Source organism: Asterias amurensis, chromosome 12 (genome assembly GCF_032118995.1).
Source record: "Asterias amurensis chromosome 12, ASM3211899v1".
Lineage (NCBI taxonomy): Eukaryota > Metazoa > Echinodermata > Asteroidea > Forcipulatida > Asteriidae > Asterias > Asterias amurensis.
The window spans coordinates 2070032-2085219 of NC_092659.1; the positions used below are offsets into that span (position 1 = coordinate 2070032).

Below are 15188 nucleotides of genomic sequence, written 5' to 3' on the forward strand. Positions count from 1 at the left end.
ACAGTTCTAAGTATTGATCATTGAACTGAAACATCATAAAGATGGTTTGATCAGAAAAAGACCAAATCACAAAACCAAAACCTTTTACTGTTGTTGATTTCGATGTCGATCCAAAATGTTGATGAAATTTCTCTGAATTTTTGTATTCCACTTCACTTATTCCAGATCTTGTTTACCTGAATTTTAAATGGTACTGTTTGCAACTTTGTTATTCTCAGTATTATCAATGTTTGTTTGCGACTATTGTGTTTGAACAATTCAATTGACAACTTGAAAAGGAAATACTTGGCTGAAAATTGCACACTCACTCTTTGAACAAAAACTGTTTAAAGTTCAAATGTGGAATTAATGTCTTCATTGATGCATACAAGTTCGTAGATTCCAATAATATTGAAGCGAGACGTTGGTGAAACAACGTTCTTTGACGAAACAGAGTCGTATTTTTCGAATAGATTCTAACATTCAAGTGAGAAGTTGGTGAAAAAAATCCTTCTTTGCCAAAAGACAATCTTTTTTTTTGTATACAAATTCTTTTTGTTACTATAAACATTCAACTTATTGTTACATTGTTTATCTGACCATGACCATTGTAATCAACCCATTGTGTCAATCTAATTCTTTCCACCTTCAAAAACTCATGTTTACGTTTTGGAAACAATTTTGTAATCGACACATTGACCCGTTCAGACATGCATGAATGGGGGATCAGTCGCAATACGAATCAATACATTGAGAAATCGTCAATACACAGTAGCTTCAAATCAATCAAACTGTTATGTGACGCTTTCGGACCAACGGGGTTTGCTTTTGTCATGAATGGACAGAAGAACTGTCTGTTCTTTTGTCTTTTGCCACCCAGGAGGGCTCAGGATGTGTACTGAACCTAGACTGACCTTTTTGCTACCCCCCCCCCCCCCCCCCACATCCTGGAATGAAAATGATAACCTTTATAAAAAAAAATAAAACGATTATGGACAAAAAACAAACAGTTCAATGTTTATTGTGGTGATCACTGGACTGGAACGTGGTACGTCCAGACCGGCAAGCTCTTAGCCAGGATTTGGTAAAGGGTTTCTAAGTATGCTGGAAATGAAAAACTGGTGTTCAAATTGTTCATTTAAAATACAATCAAATTGTTCATGTAAATGACTGATAAAACAGGCTGTCTAAATTGTAAACAGGGTGTCAAAAAGACACCGTCCAGCTTACACTTGATGCAGACAGGGCTTCAAATTTTGTCACTCTCTTTCAAAATGGCCAAAATTAAAAAACAAAATCTTCCTCAAAATGTCAGCCCAAAATGTATCAATGAAACTGCCCTGAATTTTCTACTCTGCTCACTGACCCAAATCTTGTACTTAATACTTCCTTGAATTAATTACAATGCTGTTAGTAACACGTAACCTGTTTGCAATGCTGTTAGTAAGTACACGTAACCTGTTTGCAATGCTGTTAGTAAGTACACGTAACCTGGGCCCAATTTCATAGAGCTGCTTAAGCAAAATTTTTGCTTACGCAAAAAATTCATTGCTTAGTAAAATCAGATTACCGGCCAAGACTCCATTCAATTGTAATGCTAAGTAAACAACAGCTTAATACTAGTCATAAGCAATGTATATGGCAGGAAATTTTGGCCAGTAACATGTGTAAAATAAGCGAGCTATTTTCGTGCTTAAGCAAATTTTTTTGCTTAAGCAGATCTATGAAATTGGCCCCTGTTTGTGTCTCTAGTGTTTCTGAAGGTTGAATCGTGAGACAAAATAATATAACTCTTCACTTGGAACCAAATCAGTGAACAGTTCAAGTGCGGCGTCATTGTTTTCATTGAAGCATCACAAGCACTCAATGGAGAGGTTGTTGGAACAATCTTCTTTGACAAAACAAAGTCATCGTAAAGGAGTTCTTTTTGTTAATCGTAATCGTTCATTTTCATCCATTGTTATCTATCCTAACCACTGTAATAAGATCTTGTGCTCAAGCTAATTCTTTCAACCTTCAAAACTCTTGTTAACATTTTGGAAACAATTGGTAAATTGACACGATCGTTCGCGTGAGCAGACCTGTGTGAATGCTGGATCGGTCAAATGAGCCAAAACATTGAGAAGTCGTCAATATACAGTAGCTTTGAATCGATCAAACGTTTTGTGAGCTGCAATCCGACCAACGGGGTTGCTTTTGTTATGAGAAGACTGAGGAATAAGCCTTTCAGAGCTGAGGATGTGAACTTGACTGAACCCTTTCATGACCTTCCCCCCCCCCCCAAGACGCCAGAGTGAAAAGAGTGAGATTTTGTAATGAAGGATCTTTTGTCAGTGTCTTTGCTCCTTTTCTTTTCATTGTTGTCGTAGTGGCATGCCGTAAGGAGTCACTAAAAATCATAACATTTAAAAAAGTAAATAAATAAATAATAAATAATCATACTTATAAAACGCTGGTATCTACAATCCCAGCCATATCTCGTTGGGCCCCCCTGCCCCCTTTCAATGTTGGTTCTGATTGTTGCACTGTCTTCTGTGTTCCATCCAGTCAACGTTGAGCAGGGGGACGGGGAGAGAATGTTTCTTGTCAGGGGGAAGTGGACCTGGATGTAACGTAGGGAAATGGTGGCCCAAGCATTTTGGTCGGGATTGTAGACAAAACTGTTCACTGCGCCATCAAGATCAATTTTCCTCAGTTTTTCCTGCTTTAGTTTCATGTTTGTAACAATAATTTAAAGAGCAAGGACAGTATAAAAGATTTGAACTTGACAAAATAAAACCAGGAATCGTTTATTTTTTTATGGTATTTTGTGGTTAAAGTTGCATGGAGTCAGAGACAATATCCTTGTTAGCTATTAATCATGATAGATGACACGTGTATCAACAAAAACAGGAAATGTGTTGGGCTGCCATTGAGTTATTCTCACGCAATTCCTGGTCTTTCACTCGTCCACGGAACATATACTGGCCTTTCTGATTGGTCCAGGAGACAGCTAGGTTACTTTTTTATCCAATGAGAAGTGGCGTTAGAGAGTTAGCTTTTGAACTCACAGTGATAACATCACTTTCTCTTTACCATGTTTGTTCAAGGGTATTAGTGTTAATGGAATTATATGTGGGGTTTTTCAATGTTTGCAAAAGAATTGTGTACGTGATGTTTAAAGTTTACGACCTTCGAGTGATATCATTTTGTTCTATGTGCTGGTACATGTTGTACAATGTGTACTTTTATTTTTTTAACTGGGATCAGAAAGAGAAATCCCTCATAAATTTCATGTTTTTGTATTAATGAATCGCATACCTGCCAGACAAAAGAAGAAGCATTAGACATAAACTTAAAACATGCAGTACTACATGTAACCTGCAAGACCACATTAAAGGTATTAGACTACAACAAAAGAAGTAGGATCAAAAACAAAAGTGCTAGACCGAAACAAAAATGCATCTTGTATTGTAGACCAAAAAATCTAATTTTTTTTACGTAAACAAAAGTGCTAGACCAAAATAGAAAATGTGCAATTCCAAAACCAAGCGGAAGAGCAAAACAGCAAACAAAAAAGTGCTTAGGAGCAATAAAAAATGTCAAACGGCTGGAGTATTTTTAGGGGGCGGTGATAGTAGATTATGTAAGATAATTTTGGAGAGGATATTTTTGGAGTAGAGATGAAAGGTTTCATCATGGTTTCTGAGTCATACTCATTATGATGTCATAGTCCCAGCGGAGTCCACTGGTTGGTCAGTCTCAGTTTCACTTTCACAGCATGGGCCAAAGCAAAGCATGGCATTAAATGTAACTCCCAGTGGCTATTCTCGTCCCACCCCGTGACGTAAATACACAAACACACTCAGGACTGACTGGAAATAATGCGTCCTGACAGATGCGTCCCCAAAACATACAAGATTGGAAATATTTTCAGCATAAATCTTTGTTTTGAAAGTGGGTAAATTTAGAATGGTTCCGTTTCGATCGTATGAGACATCCTGAAATGAGTTCATAATTTGAGTTCCACCAAAGGATATTAAAATAGACAGTAAAAGCTTGTTGTCAAGTTAAGCAAGTTGTCAAAAATAATTAATTTGTTTTTGTAATTTTGTTTGCCACGTGTCCCTCCATCTTACAATCTATGCATCGTTTTTCAAAGGGCAAGGGCACCAAGGCATTTTCATCTTGGTAAAGGGCACCCTATGATGCGATTGCAAATTTGTACTGGGGAGAGCATTTCAAGGGCACCAAGGCAGTGACCAGGGGACACTAAGGCAATGGCCTTCGTTGCCTCACTGAAGTATCAGTCCTGTCTGTAGACCCATCGTGCAAATATATATGAAATCGTCTCCTTAAGTTTTAATCCCAATCGATCCCATAGACTAGCTTTGTAAGTCCAGCCTTAGAAACAACAAGGTCCCGATATTGATCTTTATTTGTTGGTTTTTGTCTTCTGATCACATGATGACCACATGGCGGGTAGTGCAACAAAAAAACGCTGAAAGCCTGATGTTGACTACATGTATGTGACAATTATTACGTGTGGGGGGGGGGTGATGATGGGGTTGGGAGTATTTTTTTATTTTGTTACGCTTTGTTGTCGTCAGGTTGCAATCAGTGTTTGGAAACAGTTATTTACAAGATCTCCTTAGTGAGTGGCAGGACAAAATTGGCAAACATTTATGAGGTGGTGTTTGTTTTATCGCCTCCTTATGTCTCAGAGTTATTGCGTGGTGTAAGGAGCAGCTGCAGTTGCAGGTACAAAATGTACATGTCGATTAAAGGCACTGCACACTATTGGTAATCTACTCAAATTGTTAGCATACAAACTTACTTGGTAACAAGCAAGGGAGCGCTGTTGATAGTATACAAATTATGTAAAACGGCTCCCTCTGAAGTAACGTAGTTTTAGAGAAAGGGATTTTCTCAATAATAATAAAAGCATTTAGGCCTGAAGCCTTTTTTAGGCATCTGGAAGCACACAAATTGTGCCACAATGGCCCTTTTTTCTTTCGTCATTCTCTTGCAAGTGCGATTACCAATTGAGTCCAAATTTTCACAGGTTTGTTATTTTGTGCATATGTTGAGATACACCAAGTGAGAACACTACTCAACTTTGACAATTACCAAAGGTGTCCAGGGCCTTTAAGTACATTATCTTTGTATCATAAATTACGTGGGTGTTGTGGGTGTGAGCATTCCTTTGGTGGAATTGAGAGGTGTTCAAAGACGTGTAATCCAACCAATACGTGATCTGTGTGGGTGTCATGGCAGAATTTTTATTCATATTTGGTTTGTCCTTTAATCATTTTGCAGGCTTGGTATTTATCCAGAGGGCATTGCCTCTGTTGCTTGGGGCCCAATTTCATAGGGTTACTGTTAAGCGGAACAAATTCTGCTTAGCAAAACTAAGCAGGATATCAGTCAAAAATGGTACATGTAACATGGTTTTTTGGCTGTCACCTTATTCTGGTAAGCATATTTATGTACATGTTTAAGCAGCTCTTTGTAATTGAATGAGCTCTAGGCCCAATTTCATAGAACTGCTTAAAGCACAAAAAGGAGCTAAGCACAATAAAATGTTGCCTACCAGAACTTACTCTATGACCAGAATAAGGTTCAGCCAAACTACCATGTCACATGTACAATTTGTGACTGGTAACCTGCTCGATTCTGCTTAGCAGACAATTGTATTAAGCAATTACATTGTGTTTAAACAGCTCTGTGAAATTGGAGCTACGGGCCTTGGCATTGACTTTGTTTTCAACAACAGTTTTGTAATGTGACAATCCAATTTGCATTTGCTTATTAGTATTTTACTTACTTTCTTATCAGGACCTGGTGAAAAGTCATTTGCTTTTTGCCGTGAGGGAAGAGGTGGAGGTCTTGAAGGAGCAGATCAACGAGCTCTTAGACAAGAATGAGCAGCTTCAACGAGAGAACAGCCTCCTACGACAGACCCAGACCCAGGGTCTACCTCACCACCCGTACAGCCAGTCTGAGACCCCTCAAGTAAACAGGCTCGTCAACACGACGGCAAACACCCAAGACCAAGGAGGTTTCCCAAGTATGGCCGGGGGAGGAGCACCTCGAACAGACGGCGGCGGCTTCACGCAGCAGTCACAAGCACCACCGCCCTCGGACCAGTTCGCTGGGATGCAGGCTGCTGGCGGACCAACGCACGCACAACAGGCATCGAGCCAACAGCAGGCTTTACCACAGCAGCAAGCAAGCCAGTACGGTCACATCCAATCGCAACAGACGCCACAGCATTCAATACCACAGCAGACCACGACACAACATGCCCAGCCGCCATCACAGACATGACCACAATAAGGGATGAATCCACCGTTTAAGTTCACCTTTTGTTTGAGACGCCGGAATAAAAAACCCAACCCAAAACACTGCAAGCCGTTTTTATAAGTTTATCTTTCTCCCTGAAAATTGTGCAGTAAAGCGTGACTTTCGTTTACAAGTTTCTTAGCTTTGAAAGCAAGCGGACTGATTACTGCCTGTTGCCAGCATGATGTTATGAACTGAAGAAGGGAAAGAAGAAATGGCGGACAGATAAAAAATGGAAAATGTTGCAATTTATTGCGTGGATTGTTGCTGAACAGAAGAGCCTTAAATGTTTGAAAATTCTTCGGTGAAAGAGCATCAAAGTTCTTTATAAACTGTTGTTTAAAAGTTATGTTGTATATTATGAAAATAAGTGCCAGTGAATCTACCAATTTGTTGCATTGTGGGATGTGTTGATGCCCTTCAAGTCCATTCCAATTTATTCTTGTGAAGGAGGCCCTCGTGCTGTGAAAAACAGCAGTCACAGCTGAAAGGGTGCTTTATTATTATGAGTTTTACTCAATTGTTGAAATGACCAGCTTTCTTGATCATGTTTATGCTGTTTTTCTCACTCTGCTACATATGGGCCCAATTTCACAGAGCTGCTTAAGCATGAAAATAAGCTAAGCAAAATAAAATTATCCGTACCAGAATACCTGCCAAAAAATCTTGTTAAATGTACAATTTGTGACTGGTATCCTGCTCATTATTACTATTAAAGGAACACGTTGCCTTGGATCGGACGAGTTGGTCAAAACAAAAGCGTTTGTAACCGTTTTTTATAAAATGCATATGGTTGAAAAGATGTTTTAAAAGTAGAATACAATGATCCACACAAGTTTGCCTCGAAATTGCGTGATTTTCCTTCTACTGTGCGAACTAACATGGTCGGCCATTTATGGGGGTCAAAATTTTGACCCCCATAAATGGCCGACGTGTTAGTCGACGAGGTAAAAGGAAAACCACGCAATTTCGAGGCATGTTTGTGTGGATCATTGTATTCTACTTTTACAACATCTTTCTACCCATATGCATTTTATAAAAAACGGTTACAAACGCTTTTCAAAGACCAACTCGACCGATCCAAGGCAACGTGTTCCTTTAAGCAGATTTTTTTTTTGCAGGACTGTCTGCTAAAGCAGCTCCATGAAACGAGGCTCCTGTCGTCATTTTGCATCACTCCTTCCCAGTCATTGCTTATTTAAAAACAAAAAAGAAAGGTTGGTTTATTTAAGCTGCAAAGAAACGGTTCTTCATTGCAGCTTAAATAACTGATTCTGAGGTCAAAACCTCACAGACCAAGGGTCAATTTCATAGAGTTACTTAGCACAGGAAAACTATTGCTTATTTAGCTTGATAAAACGCTTTTAACGGTTGGTTTCCTACAAGTCTGAGGCGCACGATTAATTTCATAAATAATTTGTATATCTATGAAATTGCACCTGTGGCAATTACCAGTCCTGTACGCCTTATGCACATGTCGTCATTGAAGTAGGGCGCCCTCTTGTGTTCATTTGCCATACAGTTCGGGGTGCTTACTTATCTTCATTGCTTCATCATTGTTTTTCCAAGATGACAGCATGTTGATCTCATTGCACATACAGTCTATTGCCCGTACAACCTGAGGCAAAGTTCACATTAATGACCGTCCTTCACCGTTTAAAAATCAAACTAATGTCTCAAAACACAAAGTCCAAGTCCTGTACTGGCCTTAAAATTAAATTCATGTACTCCACTGGACAGCAGAGGGCAGTATTTATCATCAGTCACAGAAAACAGAAAAGGCATAGCCCAAAACCACAATCTCATGGACACAATGTAAAGATATAAAGATGGCTGGAAATGTCCGTCGTCTTTTGTAAATGATAATTACTAAAACCTCAAGTGCAACTTAATGTAATTGTTTGTCATATTTATCAACGGCAAACTAACTGACAAGACGTTTGTCGTTGAGAGAAGATGTTATAATTGAATTACTTTGTTGTAAGAAATGCTCAAGTCAATGACAACTCAAGGTTTCTTGGGATCTTTGCCAATCACATGACTGGCAGGGGCAATGCCATGGAGCAGTGTACAGACACCCCCCCCCCCCCACCCCATCATTGCTGAAGCCAGGCGTGCATTTTGGCGGTCGGTCGTAACCAATGGCAACTTCAACCCAAACTGAATTTTTTTTACGACCGCCAAAACGCACCCCAGGTGTCTGTACATTGCTCTATGTATCTATGGTCCATGACTGCAGTCCTGTGTTCAATTTCATTAAGCCTGTAAGTGCAAAACTTGCTTAGCACGTATGTACAATATATTTTTGCTTTGCAAAGAAACTTTCACTAAACAGTATTTTCTGCATTATGAAATTAGGCCTGGGGATTGACTTCACCATCGCTAAGGTTTATTAGTAGAGTTGGAAAAATCAATCATCAAACTTTACTCATTGTAGTTTTGTCCAATCTTTTTTGGAGTTGTTTCAAAGAAAAAAAACTTAAGAAAATTACCAAAGCATTTGTGTGAACTCATTTTGTGTAAATGAATCTTAGCGTTTGATGAAATGTAGTTCTGGTGGGTGACCAGCCAAAATGTTATCTGATGTATATGTTGCACACTTTAATTTAACTGGTCCCCTCAATTTTTGTTTCTGCTGAAAAACAAGCATTTCTTTTGCTGTTTGATTCCCTGTCTACAAATACGATTGTAATGCTTATTTTTGTAATGCAGAAAAGGCGCCAGGCAGTTGCTGATTTGCTATTGAGTTGTTGGTATAACAGTTTCCTTCTTGTTTATGATTGTTTTATGGCATGCAATTCGCAATACTGTTTAATCTGGTATCAGTACAAAAATAAATTTTGTTTTTTTCTAACACACTAAGTGTTTATTTCTTTGTGTTTACTCTTTTGTTCATTTAGTTTGCTATATTTGTTTTCCCCCCTTTTTTTTGGGGGGGGGGGGGGCGTGGTGAACTCCACATAAATTGTCCTGCTCCTTGCTTTATAGAAAAGGTGAGATCACCATACTCTCAAGTAATTTTGTGTATTTTTTCTTCCTTAGTACTTTAATTTGCTTCCAAATACAAATTATGAATGAATACATTCTTGTTTTGTTCGATATTTACAACGTATTTTATTTCATTTTTTATTTGTGTCTGTTTTTGTTTGTTTCAGTATATAACATGAATATGTACTGTGTGCTCACATAAATGCAACATTAATTGATAATAATATTAACAATATTAATTAATTGGTTCTGTTGTAATTAGGATATTGTGTGTAAAAAATAAATATAAATAAATAAATAAAAGCCTAATTAAAGACACTGGACACTATTGGTAATTGTCAAAGACAAGTCTTCTCACTTGGTGTATCACAACATATGCATAAAATAACAAACCTGTGAAAATTTGAGCTCAATCGGTCATCGAAGTTGCGAGATAATAATGAAAGAAAAAAACACCCTTGACACTCGAAGTTGTGTGCTTTCAGATGCTTGATTTCGAGACCTCAAATTCTAAACTTGAGGTCTCGAAATCAAACTCGTGGAAAATTACTTCTTTCTCGAAAACGACGTCACTTCAGAGGGAGCTGTTTCTCACAGTGTTTTATACTATCCACACTGATACTATAAACCTCTCCCCATTACTCATTACCAAGTGAGGTTTTTATTTCGAGTGCCAATAGTGTCCACTGCCTTTACATGATATCACCTTATTGTATACATTAATGTTTATTGAAGCCAAAGCAATTTCAAGTTTACAAGCACTTTAATTAAAATATATGCAAATACTGGGTCCAATTTCATAAAAGAATGCAAGCACAAACAAATTGCTTAGCACAGAAATATGTTACCAGCCAACTACCATACAGTTTAGACTGATGCGACTGGTACCCCACTCATTTCTGTTTTATCTGATTCTCTTGCTAAGCGGAATTTTCTGTTCAAGAAAGCTTTTAACCACAACAAAAACTTAGCACCTTTGCTGAGGATTAACCCAGCCAAAATGACATGTTATTCATTTTGAGTGCTCCGATATGTTGATATGTTTAAATATATTTTTTTCCCACCCAACAACTTTATGAAATTGGACCCTGGGCAGGATTTGTTGGTTTGGCTGTGGCTATGATCACTTGTTAGCAAACTAGTCACAGCCGTTAGCCTTGTCAGGCCTCACAAAATACTGTAATAACTAATCGTTGCAACTTTTATCCGCTGTTATAAACATCTCCACTAGCTTATTCTCCACTAAATTGTATACATTGTACTTTAAATAAATAAAAACAGAAAGAAGTTTAGTTAAAAAAGTTTTAAGGCGGATTTCTGAGTAAAGCCTGGGTCATACTTCCTGCGAATATTTATGCGAAGTAAATTTTGACGTCACATGGTTATGCAGCAAATGTTTTGCAGTAGTTGAACATATTTTATGAATTATTCGTTGCGTATTTTGTAATGACATACTTTGTATCACATTTGCAGGAAGTATGAACCTGTCTAGTCCATGAATATCATTGAAAAAATGATATATTTTCTCTTCAAACAAAACCTCAGCAACTCAAACTTATCCTTAGAGCATTCTATAAGAAATATGTTTTGGTTTATGAATCCTTTTAAACTGTACATAATATATATGTACAGTGGTACAGTTAAGATCATATACCATATATCAAGTGGAATTCAGGCTGATTAATTAAAATGTTTGCTAACAGATATTTGTTTTAACGAATGCTCAGGACAGCAGGATCCAATTTCATAGAGCTGCTTACACAAACAAAAAGTAGCTAAGCTCATAATTATGTTTATGGGAATAAGTTTACCAGCCAAAATAACATGTTACATGTACAAATTGTGACTGGTATCCCGCTCCTTTTTGCTTAGCAGAAAATTGTTAAGCAATATTTCCTGCTTTAGCAACTCTATGAAATTGGGCCCAGTTGATAAGTCTCAGACTCATTCCAAGGTGTTCAGTAAATTTTTTCTTCAAGATGAAGACATCGCAAGCTTTAATTTATCAGCAAAATATTGGATTTAAACTCCAAAAGTGATTTTAAAAGTATCCTTTCTCTCTTTAACAAAAAACAAAACTATATGGAAACTCAATACATAGACTGTTTGAATCTTATTATGGTGGTATGCCTGATCCCATGTAAAGCATGATCACTTTACTAGTTTAGTCCTCAGTCCAACACCATGTAGTAACTCAACACTCAGACTGTTGTACTCTGATTATAAAGCATGACAAGTTCACCAAACATAAACCCTGTCTTGAAGTGTCAAGTACAGACTAGAATAAAGTTGTTATGCCTCCTTTGAAGGTCTGGTCTTGGAAGCTAAGGCCATCTCTCCTAACTAGTTTTAAGTACACATATATAAATATCTATACATAGTGAAAAAACACATTTACATAAGTAATTTACTTAATGTACTAATTAATATTCATCCAATAACATTTGAACTTCTATATCGTCAACACCTTTCCATTGTTAACTAAAAGCTTTAACCATATTGCATTTCATTGTTTAAAGGCAAAATAAAGAATTCACATGTAAAACATTTATCAGAATATTCAAGCCTGTGTTTTTTCAATGGATGTCTTTTTAAAGGTTACATAATACAGGTTACTATTATCTAAGTTTAAAGGCATGGTATACCTTAGGTAATTAGGCCGGATCCGAACTGGCGGCTACGGCCACGGCTACGGCCACGGCTACGGCCACGGCTACGGCCGGATCGCCTCGTCATCATGCATTGAAGTATAGGACGCCCTTAGCAACACCCCTGGCAACGGTCGTAGCCGCATCCGTAGCCACCAATTCGGACACGGCCATACTCCAAAAATTAATGAGCATAACAACTAAAGCCCGGCGGTTCATACTTCCTGCGATTGCGAAGGCGAAAAGAGTTTTGACGTCACGGGGCTGTTTTCACAGCGAATATTTCGCAGGAGTTTAGCCCATTTCAACTGATGTGAATTACTCATTGCGAATTTGTGAAGTCAAATTTTGTATCGCATTTTCAGGAAGTACGAACCAGGCGTTAATACTTGCACTGCAGTTGCTCATTTTGTATTTGAGAAATTATTTCCTCAAATATTTAGGAAAAGGGTTTTAGAGAGAGAGAGGGATTCAAAAATATTTCAATATGAATTAAGTTAAAGTGCGACAGGCGAGTTTTTATTATGACCTGTTACATTTAATGTTTATTGGAAAAATAAGGCTTTACAAAATCACAAGAGAAGACATGAAGAAGTAAAACCATCGCAGCCGCCAAGTTTTTTTGTGTTTGCAAGGCGCTCCCATAATAATATGCCGTCTTGCCGCATTACATCAATAGAGGGCGCTGACACCTTTGTGCTGGAAAACACTAGAGAACATAGAGGGCGCTCTTTTCTAAACGGCGGAATTTTTGACATAGAAGCATGGCGATAATGGATGGCGTGGCATTGCCTGTCCTTGTCCAACCCCAATTTCGTTCAACCGTGGAAGAAAGGACTTTTGGAGCAAATGAGGAGATGGATAGGCGGGGGAGATAATTGCTCAACATTTTGTCAACTCAAAAACCGAAGGAAGGAAATGAAGGGGAAGGTAAGAACTTAAGAAGAGAAATTACCACTTCTTCTTTTAAAACCCTGGCCGTGCATCCATGCAGCAAGGTTTTGTTGAAATAAAGGCGAAGTATTAAATGCAATGTCTCTATGTTGATATGTTGGAATTCCGTTGGATAAGATGATTTGTTTAGGCCCTCCATGGTTTGGCAAGTTTCCAATGCCCTTTTTGTTTATCTAAGTGGTTTGTGATGAACAATACTTATGTCTAGGTATTGCATGTGTTAGGCTGACCATGCTGACTAATTTTATTTGTCCATCTATCATCGACGATTGACAATGACACATCGAGCTTGTCCACAATTCACAAATAAAACTATGCAGGCTCAGTCTTGCATTGTCCCACCCCTTGATCAAAACTGATTCCCAATGATTGACATCCCCTCTAGAGACTAGACGTGTGGCATGGTCCCGCTTAGGATTTCATTTCATATGAGCTGACCAGTGTCCCTAGAAACTATAAAGCTCCCCCGTGAGCCTTATAGTTTACATTATAACACCCCTTGCAAGTATTCTACCTGCTCATTGGTTTAGAGCGCGTCACATGACATGTCTTAGTTTTGCCAGACGACGGCCGTGTGATAGAGCGTCGGTTTGCCATGCGCTAGTCCGACAGACTAGCACATGGCGTGCAGTACCCAGACGTCCTGTGCGTGTACGAGAGTTATAAATTAATAGTCTGTAACCACTTCGGATTGCACGACACTACATGCAACGCAGTTAGTAAAAGTGTATGCAATCTGTATTCGCGTCGTCCGTGGATTGTAGCATTCAGGTCTGTAACTTAATAATAAAAGTACAGTATTTAGAAATGTTTGGGGTGTTATAAAACAAATATTGACTGCTTTTACTCGTGCAATGGTTAAAAACTATGACTCCCTCGGTGATCCCCGTAGCGTTCTATTTTCCCTCGGCTTCGCCTCGGGAAAATAGAACGCTCCGGGGATCACCTCGGGAGTCATAGTTTTAACCATAGCACTCGAAGCAGTCAATATTTGTATACAATGCTAAATTTGCATCGGGGATAACCAGTGTGTAACGATATGGTGAAGCCATTGTTAAAACATTAAATTGACATTAAATTGATATCGTGGGTTCATTTTCGGTACCTAACAAAACAAAACAGAACACAAAGCGTTTTGTAACCAAAGTTGTTACAAAATGCATATGGTTAGAAAGATGTCGTAAAAGTAGAATACAATGATCTACACATTACTATGCCTCGAAATTGCGTTGTTTTCTTTTTACCTCGTCCAATAACACGGTCGGCCATTTTATGGAGTCAAAATTTTGACTTCCATAGGCAGACCGTGATAGTTCCGTAAAAAGAAAACCGTGCAATTTTGAGTGACACTTGTGTGGATCATTATATTCTACTTTTAAAACATCTTTCTAACCATGCATTTCATGACAAACGGTTTCAAACGCTTTTTATAGACCAACTCGTCAAATCCAAGGCAATGTGTTCCTTTAATTAGTCGTCGGGTTTTTGAGGGGAAATGAGAACACTACAGAGAAATGTTTTGAGGAAAGTCGTGTACACGTTGTCGGTCTCCCGAGACGAACATTATTTTCGTGACATTGCTTTACCAGTATGTACTCATTTCTCAAAAACTACAGCACCTCAGCTGATAATATTTGGAGGGAAGCTTTCTACCATCAATATCTTCAAACCGCTTATGTTGAATGTACATGGGGGGGGGGGTGGGGGGGGGCACACTCAGTCTCTAAATCGGGCATCGTAATGGTATTATATAAAAGCAACATTCCATAATTATAAAAGACAACAAGAACATACCAAAATGACTTAAATCTCACTCCGTGGTAATCTTTATTACCATTTGTAGCAATTTCTTTTCAAATACATTTTTTTGAATGCATTATATACATTTATTTCAATGGAACACATCAATATAATTACAACTACAATTATTTCTTTTGCATTCACCTCCACAATTAAAAACTTCTCACTTCGTTGTTACTAGATTATTCGGTAACACAGTTTTTAAGGCAAAGTTTGCCTTTGGATTGTTTTTGAACCTTTCGATTGTTTTAAAATCCTATCAAAAGCTTCTGAAACTCGCTTCTAACCAAACGTTCCCTTAAAGCAACACGTTGCCTTGGATCGGTCGAGTTGGTCTTTGAAAAGCGTTTGTAACCGTTTTTTATAAAATGCATATGGTTGGAAAGATGTTTTGAAAGTAGATACAATGATCCACTCAAGTTTGCCTCGAAATTGCGTGGTGTTCCTTCTACTGTGCGAACTAACATGGTCGGCCATTTATGGGAGTCAAAATTT

General features: G+C 38.2%; 1 protein-coding gene across 1 annotated transcript in view; it reads left to right on the forward strand.

Moving 5' to 3' along the window:
* LOC139944810 (uncharacterized) overlaps positions 1–7102 on the forward strand; it is a 29745-nt gene extending 22643 nt beyond the window's left edge. Inside the window, exon 3 of the mRNA XM_071941922.1 lies at positions 5797–7102. Coding sequence (XP_071798023.1) covers positions 5797–6288 — 492 coding nt within the window. The 3' untranslated portion in view covers positions 6289–7102. The remainder of the gene's footprint in view (positions 1–5796) is intronic.
* The last annotated feature ends 8086 nt before the right edge of the window (positions 7103–15188 follow it).